Source organism: Salvia miltiorrhiza, chromosome 3 (assembly GCF_028751815.1).
Source record: "Salvia miltiorrhiza cultivar Shanhuang (shh) chromosome 3, IMPLAD_Smil_shh, whole genome shotgun sequence".
NCBI classification, from domain to species: domain Eukaryota; kingdom Viridiplantae; phylum Streptophyta; class Magnoliopsida; order Lamiales; family Lamiaceae; genus Salvia; species Salvia miltiorrhiza.
In genome coordinates this window covers 55,615,916-55,638,332 of record NC_080389.1, presented here as the reverse complement: position 1 = coordinate 55,638,332, position 22,417 = coordinate 55,615,916, and the positions used below count along the sequence as shown (strand labels likewise).

The 22,417-nt window shown below is 36.1% G+C and overlaps 1 protein-coding gene and 1 long non-coding RNA gene across 3 annotated transcripts; both read right to left on the bottom strand.

Moving 5' to 3' along the window:
* Positions 1–169: 169 nt before the first annotated feature.
* On the bottom strand, positions 170–3,760 carry LOC131014543 (sorbitol dehydrogenase). Its single transcript, XM_057942544.1, has 6 exons — positions 3,569–3,760; positions 3,426–3,493; positions 2,528–2,764; positions 1,778–2,068; positions 642–829; positions 170–558 (listed from the first exon to the last, which is right to left on the bottom strand). Exons 1-6 carry the CDS (start codon positions 3,657–3,659, stop codon positions 366–368), a joined length of 1,068 nt encoding a protein of 355 aa, XP_057798527.1. The 5' UTR covers positions 3,660–3,760; the 3' UTR covers positions 170–365.
* Positions 3,761–12,406: 8,646 nt separating this feature from the next.
* On the bottom strand, positions 12,407–15,442 carry LOC131014546 (uncharacterized). 2 transcript variants are annotated; one of them, XR_009098255.1, is made up of 3 exons: positions 14,248–15,435; positions 13,250–13,333; positions 12,407–12,646 (listed from the first exon to the last, which is right to left on the bottom strand). It is a non-coding gene; the product is annotated as an uncharacterized LOC131014546 (long non-coding RNA). The 2 variants fall into 2 exon arrangements; XR_009098256.1 differs by having other exon boundaries at positions 12,407–13,333; positions 14,248–15,442.
* Between the last annotated feature and the right edge of the window lie 6,975 nt (positions 15,443–22,417).

Genomic DNA, 22,417 nt, shown 5'->3' with positions numbered 1-22,417 from the left:
TTTTCTGACTTTCTGTAGATACTGTAGTAGAAGTATAGAACTTTAGGTGCATTTGGATAACTTCACCTCAGTCTTGGCCTTTACATGGACATGAGAAAGTGATGGTATCTGTATGACGGAAGAATGAAAAGAAAAATTGAAAGACCAGACATTAAATGTGGTAATAAAGTAGATAAAGTTGGCAGTAGTAGATATTCTGTAGTAGAAAAGACTTTCATCAACACATACAGATCTGGTTTCCAAAGATGAACGCAATTCAATTCATCTTTAATCTCTTTCTAGGTATAAAAATGAAAAGCCTAAAACAGTTCCACAGTAATTTGTTGCTTTCACAGTTGTGTTTTCACCATTCCACAGAATAAGCACTAGAGATTGAACATGACCTTGATAGCAGCCCCGCCACGCGCACTCGTCTCAAAAGCATCTTCGACGTCCTTCTGAGTGAATCCGAACCTGTGGGTGATCAACGGCTTCACATCTATCTTCCCACTCTGAAGAAACTCAATGCACAAAGGCCACGTGTTCTTGTAGCGGAATATGCCAACCACATCGACCTCCCTGAATGAAATATCCGAGTAATATGGATAATTAAGTAGCAAGAGATGCATTCTGGAATTTGATTAGGCAACAAAACAAAGTACCTGACTGCAGCTGGCGCAAGAGGGACGGTCATTTCTGTGTGGCCCATCCCTACAAGGCAAACCTTTCCACCCGAACAAGTGGCACCTAGAGCTGTTGACATCGTCTTACTAAAACCAGCACAGTCGAGAGCTATGTCCACACTAGCCCCCATTGCAGCCTTAATACGTTCGACTTCTGCACGTACATCCTGTTACAAAACTCTCACTATATCCTGTCACAACATGATGTTGAGTATATCCAACCAACAATTCAACTTGTTTCAAACCATCTACCAATTGGTTGCCAATAGGAGTTCGAGTAGTTTTGGAATTAACTTCATCATATCATGCATACAAGACGACTAAGTAAAACTCCATTTTCTAGACCAGACATATACAAACTGAAAGTATTAATACAGTATTTCATACTTTTTGGTTCCAACTACAAATCGCATAACACTTACTAGTAAAAATAATACTGCGTACTAGTATTTATATACGCACTACATTTTAACCTTATTATCAGAGGAGGATATGCCTGTTTGGGAATTAGTGATGGAATGCTAATTTTGTACGTTTATTGATGAATAATGACCTCAATCTCTAAGATCCTCTCTCAAACTTTTTCCTTTTGAAGTATATTCAGTGTATAAATACATTGTCCAATTTCAAATGTTTTTAGTAACAGAATTATTTTTTGTAGCTTTGCAACGAATCAATGGTGTGAATCCATCACATTTTTCTTCCATGGGAAATTCTTCAGTAACATAAGAGGGACTTGGAGGTTTATTCACCATTGAAGCCACAGCTATAGCACTTTGTCAGAATCAAATGCCTAAGTAAATCTTTTAAGAGCAAACTTATTTGCTAAAATACCTTAAATTAGAAATTTCAAAGGTTATACTGCAACACCACATGAATAGCTCTTGCAAATGCTAACTTCAAGGACAAATATAAAGACAAAATATGTACTTGACCAAAAGGGACCCACAACTACTCCGTTGGAGAAAGCTGATCCACACAATGAGCTTAAACTTTCATATATAGAAAGATTAATATTTTGCTTCTCCTCTAGCTTATGAGGAATCTTGATATGCGATGCTCAGTTGATAATATGATTAATTTATATTGGATGCATTGATGCAAAAGAGACTTACGTTTACATTAGTTGAAACTTTGACGGTCTCATCTGCTCCAAGCTGCTTAGCAACTGATAGACGATGATCATCTACATCCACTATTACGATTCTTGGGGACCCAAAAGCACGAGCTGCTAGCAATGTTACAAGTCCTATAGGTCCAGCTCCCATCACCAACACATTTGTCTCTGGACCAACATTGGCACGGCGACAAGCATGAACACCAACACTCAAGGGCTCACACATCGCGCCCTCTTCCAAGCTCACATTATCAGGGAGTTTGAAACATAAATCAGCAGGATGCACAATCTGTGAGGAACGGTCAAGAGAATTCAGTTGCAATAACATTACCAAGTCATGACACAGAAATTCACATATTTGAATTAAACTTCACACGATGCAATAGGAAGCAGTGGAATCTTTCAAAATTCTGGCCATGATAAAATAAAATCTGATCCAATTCAAGCAAATATCCAGCACTAAACAGAATAATGAAAAGTTTTGGGATTCATAATCTCCAAAACAGGATAAGGCAATTACGGAATATAAAAATACAATAGAACAATATGAGTAATGGGAATCAAAGAAGTTTACGAATTCATTCCTGGTACTTTTCACTGTTCAAAGTAGAGGAACACGCAAATTGCTAAAACTAACCAATGATGTTGGAAGAAAGCAGTTCAATGACCTTTTTCCTAGCAGCCATAATACTAAAACTACTAGACAAAATCGGAAAATTCTATTTAGAGAAGCACAGCTCTAGTAAACCTGATTTGCAAGGGAACCATGAACTGGAGGAGTAGCAAAGAATTTCATCTCAGGACACAGATTATATCTTCCTTCCTTGCATAGATTACAACGCCAACAACTTATTCCTGGTTCAATCGCGACGTGGTCACCAGGCACTAGGTGCTTCACTTCAGCTCCTACTTCCTCAACAACACCGGCACACTCATGCCCGATCACCATTGGCTCCGTGACAACAAAATCTGCTAACTTCATTTCCTGAAGCATGATACAGCCACCACTTAAGATTCTTCAAGGATCTTAATATAGAAGATCAATTAGCTTCAAACTTATTTTTGTTTTGGTGACTATCTTCTTTTTTTCTTTTTTCTTTTTCATTTTGTCATTTACTTTTAATTTAGGTTTCAAATTAGACTCTTCATATACTATTGTTAATTTTTAAGATATATTTACTCTTTTACTTTCATTTGGCCTTTTCACTTTGTGCTTGTTTCCATTTTGTTCATTGTATCTTTCTGTTTTCATTTGACTATTTATATTATTATTGCAAAATCTATATATTTTTTAAGTGACCAACTGCAAGCTAAAACAAAGGTAAATGACCAAAATGAGCACAAGTGTAGAGGTGAGTGCTTCTTAATAAATACTCATGGATCATTAACTAAAGTAGAATAGAATGAGCATAATATTTTCCATTGATCAGATTGAAAAACTTTGTTTTGCTAGAATTCGATAAAGAAACAGCCCTCAAACTTAGTGATTAGAAGATATTAAATGATCACAAGAGGTTTACAGATAACAGGTCCAAACATGGCAAATAGAAACTGCTAAAGGAAAAAGTGATCAACATAGACAAACACTAGCAAACACACGCCCATTAATCATTATTGATTTACTAAGATAAGGAAAAAAGATTGACCTTGAGATAGTGAACATCACTTCCACAGATACCCACAGCTTTCATTCTGATTCTAGCATCGTGAGGGCCTAAAAAAAACAAAACTTGGTGATATGCAGAAACACATTGAGAGTTACTATAGCAGAGAGAGGGAGAGAAGATACCGAGAGGAGGGAGCTTAAAAGGAAGAATCTTGAGGTTGTTAACACCAAGAAGCCAAGCTGCCATATTCTCTTCTTCTCCATGAGATCCCATGTCTCAAAAATCAAAATCCTTCTCGTTTACAGTATCAAGTTATGAAGAGTAGTTTGGTAAGGGGGTGGGGTGTCTTTAAAATTAGGGATTTTATTCTTTTTATAATCTTTTTTAGATGAATGATGATAACGATGAAGTTGCAGCAGAAGACAAGAGGTGGATAAAGCTTATCAATTTTTAGTCGCAAATTTTTTAATACTCATTGCATTTTTTTATGGTTTCAAATTTAAAGATTCTCTTTTTAAGGGGAATAATGTTTTGATAATTAATGTCTCTGATTTTGTTGAAAATAGAGAGAAAAGTAGAAGAAGAGAGAATAGCGGAGAGAGCATAGAGAGAATAAATCTGCAGGAGCGTCTTATTATAGGGACTAAATGCATCTATTTATAGGAGATACAAAGCTAGGGTTAGGGTTTAGGGTTGAGTCATTTAATAGTGAAATATATATTTTATATATATTTACAACACTCACCCTTAAATGACTAACCCTAAAAATATGCTGCCTCATTAAAACCTTGCTAGGAAAAATTCAATGGAACAAAAACTTAGTCTAAGGAAAAAGAGTACAACTGCTCCCCCTGAAAATGATCATTGTATATCTTTGAGTCGATGCATGCCAATCTTGTGTACTAACTTTCTAAAAGTTGATGTTGGTAACGCCTTTGTGAATAAGTCCGTCATGTTATCGCTTGATCGAATCTTCATGTATCTTTTGAATTGCATGCAATTTGACTCCAAAGAAACTCCTCATTTGATGTTAGAGTCTAGATGTTCATGCCTTGTTAAAAACCTCTCCGTAAAAACCCTATGGAAAAAATTCGGTAGAGGAAAAAAGTACAAGACGTATATTTACTCATATATTACACTAGTTGCCTCGTTAAAAACCTTAACTAAGAAAACCTTGTAGGAAAAAACTTAGTAAGGGAAAAAGAGTACAACCATTTGGCCTTCAGGGCCATTGACCTTCAAAGTCTAATTTTCAAAACTATTTAAAAGATCCTGCTCCCCCTCAAGATAACAATCTTGAATGTGTTCAATATAGTTTTCGAAATTAAATAAATAATCAACATCATCCCTCAATTTTGAATTTCGATTTCTTTCATAACATAGACCAATTGTATTTTGCTTTAAATATAACTAATAACATGGTTAATATCATTTAAAATTCTCCTTCTTGGAGAAACATTAAATCTTGCTAGCAAGTCAACTTCGAATTGTATATCATGCATGATAGTGCTTCAATAGCACACAAGTAAGGAACTTCGGCTCCTAAGTAATTTCGTTATTTTCTTTTGGTCTAGGTGAATGAATGTGATATAATCATATTCATCAAAGCCTTCTTCCGATAGGTCGATTAATTCATATAAAATACAGATCGATTAGTTTGAAATACTTTATCGAAAAGATGCTCGATCTACAAGTCGAGACAATACTTAGTTTTAACTAAGTTTTTCAAAACTCATCTTTAGACATGAGTTAACTTCCTCAAGTTTTGAATATTCACAAATGTTCTTTCTTCAGAAAGAATTCACTTAATCGATTATGGACTTTCACATATATGTCCATGTTTAATGACCTATATAACAATACAACCATAACGTCCATAAACTTGATATATTTATGTCAATGATTACTGCCATAAATGTTATATAAATAACGAAACATAATGCCATGTATAACATGAGAATATATTTGATTAATTTTGGGTTTCTCAAACCCTTGAGCTACTAATCTGGCTTAATTATTTTCATTTAGCGAGTTCAGCTCTGCCTCATTGATTATTTCTACATTTTTCAGTGCTTCTGGCACACTAATATAACTATTTTGGATCCAAATAATCTTCGAGTTGAATTTGCAATTTGTTGAGGCAAAAGTGTTGTCGACAACTATGATTTTTCTATTACGATTCTCACGTATTCACAAAGTTCATGGCAACTTTAGTAAAACCAAATTTTCACCATTTTTCATAATATTTGGTCTAGTTGTTTCGTAATCCCAATATTACGATAATTTAGTGCACGTGCAAAATGTATTGGGATTATCGTCTTCAGGACGATCCTCTTCATGAGGTTTCGGAATTATTTGAGTTCTTTATTTGAATTTGTAATCCGCGGATATTTTATCTTGGGCACCAATAGGTCGTTTACGCTTCTGGCGTCAATAAGCATTAAATCAATTTCGTCCTTCAGGGACTTCAATTATTTGTGGTGCAATATGACATATGTATAAGATTTCACTCATGTGGCAGTCAATAATAACTTGTTGAACTTCTAGTTCATTAATGCATGAATCTAACATAATTAATCCAACGAGAAATTTACGGCATTGTGCAATTCATCATTCATATCTCCCCCTAATGCCGAAAAAAAAGTTTTAAGTTGGATAAATCAAAGCATCAACATATGAATTGATCCTCAATTATTGGCTCTATATATGTATTTTTCACAAAGTATACATATAATTTTCATAGAGTTATGAGTGCATTTGAATGGTGATAAAAGAATTTAGTAGATGAGAAATCCTCTTTGGGAGGTATTTTAATCACGCACTAATTGTAATGTAGACAACTCAAATACTCAAGTCTTGAGTTATTTTTAAATCATTTGGGTGTATGAATTTGAAATTCATCTTGACATGATTATGTGATAAAAATAATAGACATGTATAATTATTCAATTCTCATAGTAAAATCAATGAAGCTCTTCCGGAGCCCATACAAAAATGTTATCAATTTTTAATTGTATAACTCATATTCTCAATAATAGTTCAAAAAACAATTGAATTGAGAAGATCAATTGCTCATCAAGAGCTTGTAATATTTAAATTATGTTATATCACCTAAAATATAAATTGTTCTTCAAGAACATGTAATATTCTTCAGGAATATTAATTGTGCTACTTCGGGAGCATCAATATTAATTCAATATAAAGTAAAGCAATTTAATAATAAATTAAATACTAAATAATAAGGAAATATCAAAATAAAGCTTAAAAAAATCATTCTCAATATTTTAATATTCTTCCGGAATATTAACTTTATCTTACATGTTCATCGGAAACACATTATATTTCATATTTAATATGAAGCTATATCGTTGTGTTTTCGTTAAAGACTTCAACGATTTATTTTTAATAATCTCATAGATTATTAAGAATTATAAATTCATTCCACAAGGATGAATTCATGAATTGATTGAACAAAACAATTCTTCAGGAACTGTATTAATAAATCAATCAAATATATGCTCATCAGAATCAAAATTTGGAGATAACAGAACAACATAAATCTTTCGAAATAAGGACAGAATTATTCAATGATTCTTTCCATTCTATCACTGTTAAATATACTAACACAATTTTTAGGCGCTACTAAATTCCAAAGGGTAACAATACAACACATTGTATAAACTATACAGACATGCGTGTTTGAATATAAATTGATCAACTTTTAATTATTGCTAATTATTGTACCCACCTCTATTGCATTATACGAAACTTAATCCTAATCTATTATACGTATATATCTCCATGGGATTTGAGAATTGGGATATTGTTCTTCCCAATCCGACGAACGGCTATAATTACTAAATCCATTATAATATATACTATCTGACAATAATAATAACACAATAATTAATAGTATCAATCCTCAATTATATACACATAATCAGAATCAAATTGCCGAATGCTTCAAACTTTCACAAATTTAGTTAGACTAATTCAATTAATACTCCAGCGCGCAAAGTAATAATTCGATTATCACATCTATAAATCAAATAGGAATTACCTTGATGAAAAGACACGATTCTTTCCTAGGACATACCTTCAAATATTGGTTCAATTGATTAAAGACTCGTGGTTAGAGACTCGTGCTGATAACGTGTTGAAAGTAGAGAGAAAAGTAGAAGAAGAGAGAATAACGTAGAGAGCATAGAGAGAATAAATCTGCAGGAGCGTTTTATTATAAGGGCTAAATGCCTCTATTTATAGGAGATACAAAGCTAGGGTTAGGGTTTAGGGTTGAGTTATTTAATAGGGAAATATATATTTTATATATATTTACAACAAATTTTATATTTTAGATACGATTGTGGAGGGGTTTTCTAGCTTGTTTTCTTTGTCTTCGTGTCGCAAAAGTTCGTAGCTACTACACTCGGAGTGTATTGGCCTATTGGGTAAATCTAGGGATGGCAGTGGATCTTGGACCCGGTCCAGATTTGTGGATCCAAAATCTATTTTTATGGATTTGAATCTTAATTTTTTGGACCCGACGGATCTGGATCTGGATCCGAATCTCAGTTTTGAAAATGGTTCTGGATCTGGATCTTAAAATTTTAGATCCGGATTCGGCCCAGATCCGACCCGTGGATCCGTTTTATTTTATATATATTTTTTATGTTTTATATGTAGTTTACTAATAATATTAACTAAATTAAAAATAATAAATAAATTATATTCAAAAGAATAAAAACTAAAAGTAATTAGATAAAAGTATTTTGTGTTATATTTTTCATGATGGAAATTAGATGTTGTTGATTTTGTGAAATTTTTTTAATTTAATTTAAAAATAGTAGATCCATGGATCTGGACCCGTGGACCCGCGGATCTGGATCCAAAATTTTCAGATCCACGGATCTGGATCTGGTATTGACCAGACCCGATCCAGATCCGGCCCGTTGCCATCCCTAGGTAAATCCATGCTCATATAATTTAAGAGGCGGCGGAATTAGAAAGAATGCGGATATGGACATATGGTTGTGAACTTGTGACACTCTTCTTCTTCCTCCTTTTTTTTAGAATGATCAATGATGGACGTGAATTAATATTGTTTTTATATTGAGGATATTTTTGTGATACTATTAGGGTAATATTTATTATAATTAATCTTTTTTTATTTATGAAAATAATAATTTTTATAAAATAAAAAAATATTTTAATTATAGTTAAGGATGTCACTCATACCAACTCATCAGGTTTTGAGCTAGCCTTATCGGTTACGAGTCATTTGAATTGAAAATTTTTCAGCTATAAATTCTCAACTCTAGTCTAAAATTTTTGAGTTTCAGGCTAACCTGTCCGGTTCAAAATTTGATATATCTAATACTCCCTCCGTCTCAATATTCAAGTCTCCTTGCTTTTGGACACGGGTATTAAGGAGAGTTAAATTAGATGTAAAAGTAGTAGGGACCACAGAATTAGTGCTTTATTTAATGTTATTTTATTAACTAATTAAAGTGACTAATAAAATGCCTTTTAGATTAAAAATTGAATCTGTTTTATTTTTAATAGAATTACTTTAATTATTACAGTTAATTAAAGTAATTGCTGCCCATTTAGAAAGGGAAAAAACGGCAAAACTAGGGGGGGAAGGCGGAGAGAGACTATTTGGGCTCCAAACTTAACAATTTCATTCCAAAAAATTTGAAAACACATCAATTTTCGTGCAACTACAGCTATTAAAAGAGAGCTATTATTTGCTCACAATTCTTACATAATCAAGTGACCAAAAGAGAATCCAAAAAAAGGAGGATGAGAAGAAAAGATTTAACAACAGAGGAGAGGTCTTCTATACTTCAATTCCTTCTTCTTGAAAGCAAAAATGGGAAGCCACCAAGAGGGAAGATGAAAGCTATGGAGGAGAAGTTCCACGTCTACCGGGGGACTGTTTCGCGCATTTGGGCTGAGGCAAAACAACAACAAAGTCAAGGGCATGCCATAAACTCATCAAGTAAGAAGATAGCAAGACCAAGGAGAAAAAGAGTTGAAATAGACCTAGAGCTAATTGCAAGTTTAGATTTAACAAAGAGGTCCACCATAAGGAGACTAGCTAGTGGCATAAATTGCAGCAAGAGCACCGTAAGTCGGTGGATAGATCAAGGTCTGATAAAAGCTCACACGAGTGCACTAAAACCTGACCTTACAGCCCAAAATAAGTTGTTAAGGTTGAGGTTTTGCTTAGATGCAATAGAGATTGACAGGCTGTCACATAACTTGAGGTTCAAGAGCATGCAAAACTTTAATGCCTATATGCAGCAAAGTAACATGATTAATGAATGTGGCAGCCAACTACACACCCCAAGATTAAGGTGGCAGCCAACTACACAACCCACAATTAATGGCAGCACACCAAGATAGCAGGAACAACCACCAAACATCAAGATGGCAGCCAACTACACACCCCACAATTAATGGCAGCCAATTACACGCCCCACAATTAATATGGCAGCCAACTACACACCCCACAATTAATGGCAGCACACAACCACCAAACAACAAGGTGGCAGCCAACTACACACCCCACATAAATGAAGATGGCAGCCAATTACACATCACAATGTAAGCACACGAACACACAAATCACAGACAGCACATTTAACCATCATAGAGTACAATCAGAGCATGTTTATATCATTTCAGAGCCAATTGACAACCAACAAACCCTAGTGCTCTTGCATGCAGCCACCAAGAAATCCAAGCACACAATTAATCAGGAGAAACAAAAACCAGAACACCAAGAAACAGAATTGGGAATCACCCGAAACCAAATAAGCATGAGAAACATGGAAGATCTCACTGGAAACAAATATAAATTCGAAACAGGAGGATAAGTCACCGGAAACAGAATTGGGAACATATGTGCGAGCATCCGAAGGTGGGCTTTGGATGCAGCGGGCCACCACTCGTTTGGTTCCTCCAATTCCTCCGAGTTCACCAGCCATCTAGGGTTTTCCTCGCTCAGAAAGTCAGTTCCCCAAGTTTCATGACAGAGAAGGTCGAAATCTCTCTTGATTTCAGAGGATTTAGGGAACCTCTCTCTCGTTTTCATCCTTGCGGGGCGTCGAATGATCGGAGGTTGAAACGGAGGAGAAAGACTCTCATCTGCCTCATACTCTCGGACGCCCTCGCTCTCTGATGCGCCACCACCATGCACACTCCTCAGGTGACGCCGGCAACGTCTCCGACAGGGAGAAAGGGAAAAACACGGGTGATGGATCACCCCACAACGATAGAGAATCTTCGGTGTCGGGAATCACTTCATCGCTCAGATATTCCTTCCAACCATACGAAGGGTTCATCACGGCGGAGAAGAAGAACGGAGAAAGACGGCAGATTGAAAGAATGGAGGAAGACGGCGAGCTTTAGGGTTTTCACCTGAAGATGGCGGCGCTTGATTTTAGAGAGAAAGGGCGAAGAGAGAGAGTGAGAGATTCGAGATAGGCTAGGGTTAGCAATAGAGAGAGAGAGAGAGAGAGAGAGAGAGAATTGTTAATTAATTGAACTAATTCTATCTTAATTTATGCTAAAGAAGGAAATGAGACTTGAATATTGGGGCGGCTAAAAAAGGAATAGGAGACTTGAATATTGGGACGGAGGGAGTACTAAAAAAAATTGGTGCTTACGTTAGGATTGGATATTGTTTTGGTTTAGGCATTTTGGCAGTTCGGTTCGGTCCGACTTCTAGGCAAGTCGGTTTGGTTTTGCTTTTTATAAATCAGATCGGTTCGATTCGATTTTGAACCGATGCTCAGTCCTACATATGGGATATGTTATATACCTGATTTTTATTTTTGTATGCTTCTTCATAGTTAATTTATTAGTTAGATAATTAAACTACAAATAATTGGTAGGGTTAAGTATCAATTTCATCCCTAACGTGGAGGCCCTTATTACGTTTAGCACCCTATGGGCAGGGGTTAGTGCTGCCAAGGGCCGCCCGGAACCAGCGGTTCGACCCTGAACCGGCCCGCCGGTCAACTGTTCCGGCCCGGACCGTTGACCGACGGGCCGGTTCAGGGCCGAACCGCCAGTTATCCGGGCCGGTTTAGGTTCACATTTTCCCCAACCCTGAACCGCCGGTCCGGCCCGGTTCGGCCCGGAACCGCCGGTTTCGGCACGTGGACCGAGGAGAGCAGGGCGCAGGGGGCAGTCCGCACAGGCGCAGGCGCAAGCAGGCTGGGGGGGGGCAGTGGGCTAGGCGTCCCTAGGCCTTTGACCAGCCACTCTCTCTCTCTCAATTTCAATTTCAAACTTTGCTTTCATTTCAAATTCAAACATTTCAATTTTATTTTGTATTTTATTTTTTCAAATTTTCAAAATTATAATTATATTTTACCCCACACACTTTTATCTAATTCATATTTCCCCCACCCAATTTCATCTATAAATACCCCCCTTCTTCCACCTTCAAAATTACTCCATTGTATTAACAATTCTACACTCTCCTCTCTTCTACTTCTAATTCTCCTCCATTCTTTATGTGCTATTGCTCTTGCTCTATAATTCTTTAGCTATTCTCTTGCTTATTCAATTGATTTACTTTATTGTTCTTGCTTTACATTATATTACTACTAGTACTACTATTAAGTACTAAATACTATACTATACTATATATTTCAATTACACTATCACTACACTCACTTGCTCCTTTAATTTATTGTTCTTGCTTTACATTATATTATTACTAGTACTACTATTAAGTACTAAATATTATACTATATATTTCAATTACACTATCACTACACTCACTTGCTCCTTTAATTTATTGTTATTGCTTTACATTATATTACTACTAGTACTACTATTAAGTACTAAATTGTCACAGCCCGCCCTAACTAAGGATAGTTAAGCCGAGTGATTTACGACTAGGGATGGGGTTAAAGAAGAAGGGGAAGAAAAGGGGCGTCATTTATAGCCGTAAAACTTACTCATCTTAATAAAACTCGTCATTTTTATTCATGAATACTCAATTGAAAATAGTCTATGAAAGACAGCATAAAACTTAATTAATATCATTAATCAAGTTATACATCATATGAAACCATTCTCTTAAGACTCAAAGTATGACATAACATACTATAACATCAACAACATCTTGCAGCGGAAAGTAGCTAGACATATGTATGAAGACATATTCTAGACAGGTTAACTATTTATTAACAACCCTGGAGACTCCGCTCATTGCAGCACCATCATCACATCAGCTCAACCTGCACATTTAGAAAACATATGCAGGGCTGAGTACAAAAGCACTCAGTGGGCACGTATGCCTAGGTATAAAAATACATGCTCTAAAACTGTAAATTGTCATGCCATCACAAACAGTACAGCAAGGGAGTTTTTCGCTAAAAAGGCCCAAGCTTACTAAGTTCATTTGTGATTCTTAAAGTTCGTCTGATCAGACTAAGTTCTTTTGTAATCTATCATATCTGAAACTGTGTGCCGGAGAGGTGGCCACCTCTCACGGTCACTTGACCGGCCAACCCGCTAGATGACTCACGGTCACTGGTGTACACTAGTCCTGGCAGGATAGCTATCAACTGCTCAGGACCCGAATTCGATTGCATCATTGGCAAAGCCAAAGCAGATAGATATCATACTAAAATTTAAACATTTATGGCAAGACAACAATTGAAATAATTTTCAGTTCAATGATTTTGTAATGAAATATCTTGTTTAAATGTAACATTAAATTCGTTTGATAGATATATAAAACTGAAATTAACAGTTAAATCATCTCATGCATTCATTCGTATAAGAGGCCTACGACACGCAGGGGATCTCTATATACGTATAGTAAAAGTAATGCCCACCTGATTGCAGTGTTTTGCTACTTAAGACAATGATTCTCTTTCCTTAGCGCGATAGGTTACTCAGACGCTTTTGTTTATTTGAACCTTTGATAACACGAAAACATGTGTTCGAGTGAATAATAGAAAAGATAACAACAAATGCAGTGAATCACTATTCACTCATTTCTCTAACTACCCATATTTCCTTAAACGACTATATCTAACTCATATACAATCGTTCTTCCTTTATCAAAATATTTCATGTACCTTTGAGGATGTAGGAAATTCCATTTTATATTATTCATTTATTTATCTATTATAAATAAAGAATAATTCTATAAACATAAAACGTTTTCCTTTTCCCCATTTAATAATGCCAATCACCAATATATATATATACACATCAATAGCTCATTTATAATCTAAAAGTGATATTTTATCAACAATAAAACTTTAAAATCCTTAATAGGAATTATTTTGAATCATTTCCATCTCAACAAAACTGTATAGATTCAACTTCAACTAATAAACTGCTTTTACTCCGAACTCGTATGGAGTCGAATTTTATATCAATAAAAACCTCTTTGAGTCTAGTTTAATTGAAAAAAAAGTATGTTGAAAAACTCCAAGTAGTTTAAGAGATATAGCGATTTTCCCATCGCCTACCAGATTCGGCAGTTTCTGCCAACTGAAAGTCCAGATTTTTGAAAAAATAGCAAACGTTACCGGAATAACCTCAAATTTTATATGAAGATAGCTAACACATATATCTTCATACAATAAAAATTTGAGAGCTAAATATCAACATATGGTTACTGAAATAATTAACCTAATCATCTGCCTCACGACAGTTTCAACAGATACGGGCAGTAGACTTCTCAAATTTTAAAAGGGTGGTAAACGAAGTTCAAATAACATGAAACTTTGTACAAATATTTACCACACTCCCATATATACCCCAGAAATTTCCCATAATATAATAGAAACGGGAATGCATCGAAATAAGGGCGTTAACTTACCCTTGTCCAAGTGAGCACTAATGGAAGTTGTTCGTCGGGGTTTTCTGGTCGTCGTTCCGCGATGGTGTTTAGCCGCGAAGGTCTACGACTTAGTCTTCCTCGTGCGAGGTAGATCAGGCTACACAACGGTGTTTTCTCAATCCTTTTTCGTCGTAAGGATAGTGAGAAACGAAAGCCGTAAGTTGGCCGGTGGCTAAGTCGGGAATTCGACGTTGGCCTCCGAAGGATATTGCGGCCTTTGGTCAGGAAAATATAGAGAAGGCTTTGGCCTTTCGATTGTTGGGTTTGGTAGCCTGAAGATGGAGGAACGAGTACACGTTCTCGGTTCAGAGCCTAGTGGCCGGTCGGCGAAGAAATAGCCTGGCGAAGGGAGCTCACTTGAGCTTAAGAAGTATGCAAAGTTTGTTTTGAAGCTTGTTGGCTTCACTTCCTCTGCACGGGTGTGGTTATTGCTAGTGGAGTGAGCTGTGTGTTAACTGATATGCTATGTATTTATAAGTGGATTCCGTAGACAATGGAAATTATGAAGGTTGAAATTTGTGTAGGGAGTTGGAAGGAAAGTCAGCTGCAAATCTACACTTTTGAAAAAAAATAAGATTTGCTAGAAATCTGCAAATCTTTGAAGTCAGAAATCTTGAATTGGAGGGGAAGGTTGAGCATGCAATCTTTGAAAATTTTGTTTCTTTCGTGATCTTCTTTTCCTCATATCTTGGCTTTTTGGATTGCATGGATGTTGGGAAATTATATGCGATTTCCCTCTAACCAGATATGCGAGAGCGAAATAAATGCGGAAAAATAAGGACACAAATTTGATAACGGAGTTCGGCCAATTATGCCTACGTCTCCGGAGCTGCTGCAGATATATTTAAAGGGAGAAAAATGCACAGTGTTTACAACACTCACAACACTCAACTCACAACCCGTTATACCCCGTGAAAATTACTATCTAATTTTCACTATTCACGAATTTCACTATTCGCGACTGTCACTATTCACTTGAACAGTAACTTTACTATTCACCTTCTCTCTCAACCCTTCACCTGCTCCTCTCTCTCTCTAGATTGCAGATGAATATTTTCTGCTTTGGTTTGGTGTAGTATGATTTACATACTGCTGCTATTTATAGGCAAAGATATGAAAAGATAGTTGTAGCAAAGTTGGAATTGTCATCCGCAATGCTTGAACATTTGATGGAGGAAAGTTGTTTTGAAGCCACCCCTTTTTGACTTGGTGGTTGCCACCTTTTTTTTTTGACCAACAATCTCCTACTTTCTCTCTCTAGATTGCAGATGAATTTTTTTCTTTGGTTTGGTGTATTAGTTGTGTTGCTGCAAGGCTCCATTTATAGGGAAACTGAGCCGTAAGAGTTGAAAACTTAGCAGCAACTTTTGACAATGTAGTTGAAAATAATGGCAGTATCTTTTGACACTTTAGCCACAATAGTTGAAGCCTCTGCCTGCAACTTTTTGACTAACAATGGAAGATATTGAGACCTTGAAAAACTTGTTGCAGTATGATGTTGCGTTGAAGGAGAAGGTGGAATAGTGTAGGAATTGATGTGTTGGATGAAAAATCGAGACATACGTATAGTAGGATTTTGATTTTCCGTGATCTAGTTTCTCCTAGTTCTTATTCGTTTCTGTAATAATTTTCCAATTCCTGCTAATTAAATACTTGTCGTATTTATATAAATTAAATCCTCAATCTTGGGATTTAATACGTGAAAGTCGGAATTAATTCACGACTTAATACTAAACACACATATCATGTAATAATAAAATTATTATTCACATACGCTCAAGTTATAATTCTAACAATTCGATTTAAATAACACGATTTATGAAATCGATTATAAATCTAAAATTTCTAATACTATTGAATCAATCAACTGGTAATGCAGAGTTTCAATGTGTAGCTAAACCAATAATTTAATTATTGGTTTGATTCATGATTGAATATTAAATCGCAGCTCTGTATCTCTTATACAGACTTTTGCTGAAATAATATTATCTGAACAAAATAATCACAATAAATAATTAAAAGAATTTTATAACTAATGCACATATTTAATATAATATGTATTTAAAAGAGCGGGGCATTACATACTACCCCCCTTAAAATAAATTTCGTCCCGAAATTTGCATACCTGGTATTCTAGCTTGTGATACTAGTCATTCGTTTCATTCATCTCTTTTGTAGCCTTTTCCATCCTGTGATGGTTCCACTACTTGACGAGAACAATATTATTGCCTCGTAACACTTAAACCTTGCAATCTAGTCACTAAACTGATTTCTCTCCATAACTTAAGCCTTGAGCTTGGACTATCTCATCTTTCTTAATCACATACTTTCTTAACTGCGAGACGTAATATTCAGTGTATACATCCACAATCCTCCACTAACCATTAGTGCACTATTCCTGACTTTCGTGAATCCTTTCGTTTTTCTTATTCTTGAGGCGAGACACATTTTCTCACCAATATCCATTTTCATTTCGTGCTTTCATAATCCTTTCTTGCAATTCACACTTAACTATTGATGCAACTACACAGCTTGATATTGTCTCCGGATGGTGGACAATTACTAAACCGAATAAGGCAATCACCAATCAGTACTTTATATTTAGTGGTGAAACACCTTATCTTAATTTCCAATTGATGGTACCATCATAATTCTTCAGTAATTCGAATCGTCTCTGTTGTCTTACATTGAAATCTCTTTGCTCGAAAAAGCACTTCAAATTCTTGTCAGCTATAAGGACCTCACACTTAACTCAGTAGAGATAGCATCTCCAAATTTCCAACACGTGCACAACCACAACGAGTTCTAAGTCATAAGTCAAGTAATTCAACTTTGGGGCTAATGAGACATAGTGCTCAAGTTCTCTGAAGTTTAAAACAAATACTTGCTTCCTATTGATGGAGCTTTTGACACTTTAGCCGAAACAATCACCCTTCTAGTGTGAGGTTGTTGGCTTTGAGGTTGGGTTGGATCTTAAGTCTTATTCTAAAATTCTTTTTCTATTCTCGAATTTTCTGTTGTTTTCTTCATTCCATTTTCTTTCCTTCACCACATCTTGAGGTGGTGTATATCCAGATTGTGTCGGAGTCTTCCCATTCTCCCTTGGTAGCAGTGATTCGATGGTGAGAGTCTTGCTCGTTGGTTGTTCCTACGTAATATTTCTTTGGCTTGGTAGGGGAATTGAATATCTCATGACGCCATTCGTTTGCGAACTCCTTCACGCGTTTCTCATAAGTGTCCACCACATTTGGAGCACGTCCTGACATTTTGTTGAAAACTCTATCATACTAGTTATCTGCCCTGGTTCTCCACTTGGGATTCCAGAAGTTGCTTTGTTTCTACCGACTGTCGGTCAAAAGATAGGTTGATGCTTAGTGTATCTTTCTAACTGTGAGAATATCACCTTCTAGTACTTCGAGAACTGACAGCAAACTAAGTCATTCTAGTCATTACTGTGCTTATCGTGGTAAAATAAGATCTTATTGTGACAACTACATAGTGTGAGTCTATACATTGGGATGACGCCCTACTCAAGGTCAAAATCCTAATTGACAATCACCGAGATCTTAGTTATATGGGCTGACCAGACCCAGCACAATGAATCACTCAGTCAAATGGGAGCTTCGCCCCCAATCATGTCAACTTCTTATCTCTTATAAAGCTCTAAGTCAACTTCTAACTTAAAGCACTTACTAATAAGTATTTCATCATAAGTTATTGATACCATGAAAGTCCATTCTATGTTGTTCTAGCCAAGCTATCACGACTAACATCATAATCACAAGCAACATAAGTTCTTATGTAAAAAAAAAAATTTAATCTCACCGCTATTGAAATAGTTCAAATGAATCCTTAGTCTTAAGGCACATCCTCTATGTTGTAACATCTTTATGTTAAACATTTCTATCTTACCAGTCTTTACTTAAATCGATCAAGTGGTGCTATCACGATTAACATTCTCAAAGCATTCTTGGGTGGTACTCAAACGGTTTGTAAGAGGACCCATCATTCTAATCGTATAGGCAGCTAGCCTAAAACGACAACATAAAGCTTTCTCATTCTTTCATACATACATACTTCTGTTTCTTTTGAAACCTTAACATATATGGACATTTAATGTCCCTTTCATGAAAACTTTGCTTATGCCGGAAAGATTCAAGGAATCTAACTCGACCATACATACATACATACATTGATTCGTTAAGGGCTCGGGTTGTCCCAAACACGAAATACATTCATTGAGTCGTTATGGGTTCGGGTAGTCCCAACCACGACAAAAAGCATTCACATAGCATCGTAAACATAAGGCGCACATTTTCTTGAAAAACTTTCATAACATCTGAAATACATATATGTATATTTTTGAAACTATTATCGTACCTTTGTTGCGGCAGTGTGACGGCGAGCTGAGGGTTACTGACATTCTTAGAAGTCTAGAGATACTATTCTAGACTCGACATCAAAAACTTATGATTATCAGAGACATGAAAGGAAACTTATGCTCTATCTCATATTCTATTTCCTTACTCAACTCTATATAAACTCTCCACTCATCTCAAATCCTTAAGTTCAAGGATAGGTTTCAAGAAAATCATGGTTCCAAGTCTCGATTTGTCTCTCATATAAGGCTCGTCTAATCTCATTCAAACACATAGACAACACAATCACCTAAGGCCCATAAGAAAACACAATCAAACATTATCAAAACATGCTCTGTTTTTTATACTGACTCAACTTCAAAATCTAACCTGTTCTGACTCCGACACCTCCTGGACTCGAGACTCATACCAAAAGAAAGGTCTTCGAGTCTAGTTTCATATAAAAAAAAATAGAGTCAAAAACTCCAAGTATTGTAGGAAATATGACTGTTTTACTACAGTCTACCATATTCGGCAGTTTTGAGCAATCTAAAACTTGGATTTTTGAAAACTAGTAAACGTTGTCAAACTGGGCTCAACTTTGGTAGATATATAGATAACCCAATAAGGTTAATATCATAAAAATGTTGAAATCTAGATCACACAGGAAGCTACTAAAATGAATGACTCCTTCTCTTGTTCTCTGAAATTCTCGGTAGTAATGTGCAGTTTAGGTTTTGTATTTTATAAAAATCGTAAACGAAGTCCAAATGACTTGAAATTTTACCGGTGTGCTTAAGACTCATGTAGGGATTTGTTACCCTAATTTTATTAAACTAACTCATATCAAAATCATCAATTGACATCATATACTCAATTTACTCCATCCTTAGAATAATGTCTACGTTCCACATAGGCATTAAGTGCAAGGTTCTTGTTTTCATCTTTAGTGGTCCTAACTCAAATTCTAATTTAGAAATCATGTGAGAAACTGTAGTAGCTCTTCCTACAGGAGTGATTATTCTCAACTTGGGACTAGCTCGTTTTGGTTCGAGTTTGAAGGTAACATGCTTCAAACACTTAAAGAATGCAAGGCTCCTGTATTAAACAGGATTCTAACTGGTGCATCCAATATCTTGCCCATACTACCTTAAAGTCCTGCCTTAAACCAGCACTTAAAACTCAAACATCTCTTCATCAGTATCCATCTTCTGATGAGCGAACGTGATAGCTCACAGAGTTCTCAATTATACTCTACAATCGATTTCTTTCCTTGAATCAAACTTCGATAATAAGTCTCTCGCTGCTTACTGTACTCCTCGGTACATATTTCTCAAGAGTAGCCTTGAATTGTTCTCAGGTGTAGTTTACCAGTTGCTCGGGTGTTAAAGTCCTCTGACGTGCCTCTCACTAGTCTTATACATCAAGAGAATCTACTAGGATAACTCAAAAGTTGTAAGAGTTCATCCCTAGAATGACATCAAAACAAATTGTTTCAAGAGACTCAAATGAATGACCAGAGGGTAGAATGAAGTAACTACCAGGTCGAACAAAAATGACCTAGAGTAAGAACCCATCTGGCTTTTCAACCGAAAGTTGAAACACATGGGTTTATAAACCCAAAACACGTCTACTGAGATTTGGATCATGCGGACTGGCCAGGTCCAACATAATCACTCCCCAGTCACACGGGATATACTATCCCGAACTTGGAAATTCTGTGTCTTCTAAACCCTCATAATACTATACATAACAAAACTTAAGTTGATACCAGCAAGCTAAAAGCTTAAACTCAGGGTCCTATGTTCTAGACTCTTGTTTCGAAAGTTCAATATTTTTCGACTCTCCTCTCATGTTGCGGTGGTGGTGGTGGAGTATTATCCCGCCTATCCTTCACATCACACTCTTGATGATATCTTTGAGGCATTTTTGAAATCATAAAAGGAAAACTCAACTCGACCAACGCTCTAAGCATCCTCGAAACTCAAGTTCAATTTACTAACTCAACTTTAAGGAAACCTTCACGGTCACCTTAACATTCATCTGTAAGGCAATAAGCACTCACGAAATGCTAACAAAAAGACCACTCTAGTCAACCTAATATATCCATCAGTAGAATGCCTCCTTTTAGAGGACTTACATAAAGGGGTTATATAAACCCTACAAAAAACCATAGTATCTATCGTAATGTCCCTTCTAAACCGACACCATTAATGGTGCTATGTCTCGGTTTGGACTTCCTACGGTAATTGTTACCAGTTAACTCATCTAGTTGCTACTTTAGCACACTAGGAACATCCATCTATTTAACATCAGTAGGGTATTATATTCGCATGCTTATCTATCAGCATGTCAAAAGCTCAAGTATCAATATCTCCTAAGTAAGTTATATACATCGCAATATAATTGAAACTAATCAAAAACAAGGGTGTACTGCTCATACTCTCAAGATCATCCTTAGCTCTAGCCTACATCGGCTTCTCTTCTCATTCTCATCAACTCTAGCCCTCCTCGGCTACTTCTCATCCTTTCAACCCTAGCCTTCCTTGGCTCTTTCTCATCCTTTCATAGTCTATGAACATGTGTTTGAAAATCTGCTAGGGTATCTCTGTACCACATACTGTACGCCTCGTCCTCGTATCCGATCTTCCCTGAGTTCGATCTCACAACAGTCCACTTTCGTGCAGTGCCAACAGTCCTGGCCAACCTATAAGGAGAACTTTAAAGGTGACTCTAGGAACTAACTCTACTTGGCTCCAGCAACAGAAATAAACAAAACATAACTTAGCAAAACTCCTACTAAGTAGTACTGTTATCTTAAAACTCAAGCTCAAAACATCTAAATTCTCATCTCGTCCCATCTTTACTCAGTAGGGGATCTCTCTAAACAATGATATTAGATCCCTTAATCTAAATCATCGTGACTCAGTAAGACAATTCAACAATTTTCTCTCAAAGCCATCTCCAAAGACTATGGCTCATGATACCTCCTCAAGTACCATTAAGGTTGCGTGAGCAAAACTCGCGTCACAAAACAACTCAACATATCGTACAATATCTTATTGCAACATGCTAATAACTCATCATTAATCATGCTATTATACTCAAGCTCATAACTCAAACTCATAACTCAAACCAACAAGTACTTAAAGCAATTGCTAATTCTCTCAAGCTTTAGCTCTAAGTTCTCATTTCATCCTTCTACTTAGTAAAAAAAAATCTCTCTTAACAATGACATTAGATTCCTTCATCTAAATCATCGTGACTTATCACAACTGCTCAAACAATTCTCATCACAAAACATCTCAAATACATCATAACTCATAATTATGCATCCTCAATCATATAACATCATATGATATAAACGCTCTCATGATTCATCATGTAACGTCAACATATGCTCTTACAACATAATAACTCATTATTAATCATGTTGTCATCCTCAAACTCAAACTATGCACCTTCAAAGTGTAACATCATAACTCATCATATAACCTCAACATCATGCTCTTCAAAATTTAATGTCAAATAAACTTTGAAATTTTACATACCTCGTTGAGTCTGGTGTGATGGTGCGCTGAGCTCACGGTTGTTAATAACTATTAGTCTAGTGACTCATTCTAGACTAAACTCAAGACTTATAATTCAGAGCTTTCCTTCGCTCTGATACCACTTTGTCACAGCCCGCCCTAACTAAGGATAGTTAAGCCGAGTGATTTACGACTAGGGATGGGGTTAAAGAAGAAGGGGAAGAAAAGGGGCGTCATTTATAGCCGTAAAACTTACTCATC

Bases quoted from the DNA above. Each gene is read 5' to 3' on its own strand.
- LOC131014543 (XM_057942544.1), bottom strand. From the start codon at position 3,659: ATGGGATCTCATGGAGAAGAAGAGAATATGGCAGCTTGGCTTCTTGGT. The intron at 2,069-2,527 runs GTTTACTAGAGC...CGTTCCTCACAG, and splicing joins ATGGTTCCCTTGCAAATCAG to ATTGTGCATCCTGCTGATTT. The intron at 559-641 runs GTACTTTGTTTT...TATTTCATTCAG, and splicing joins CTTGCGCCAGCTGCAGTCAG to GGAGGTCGATGTGGTTGGCA.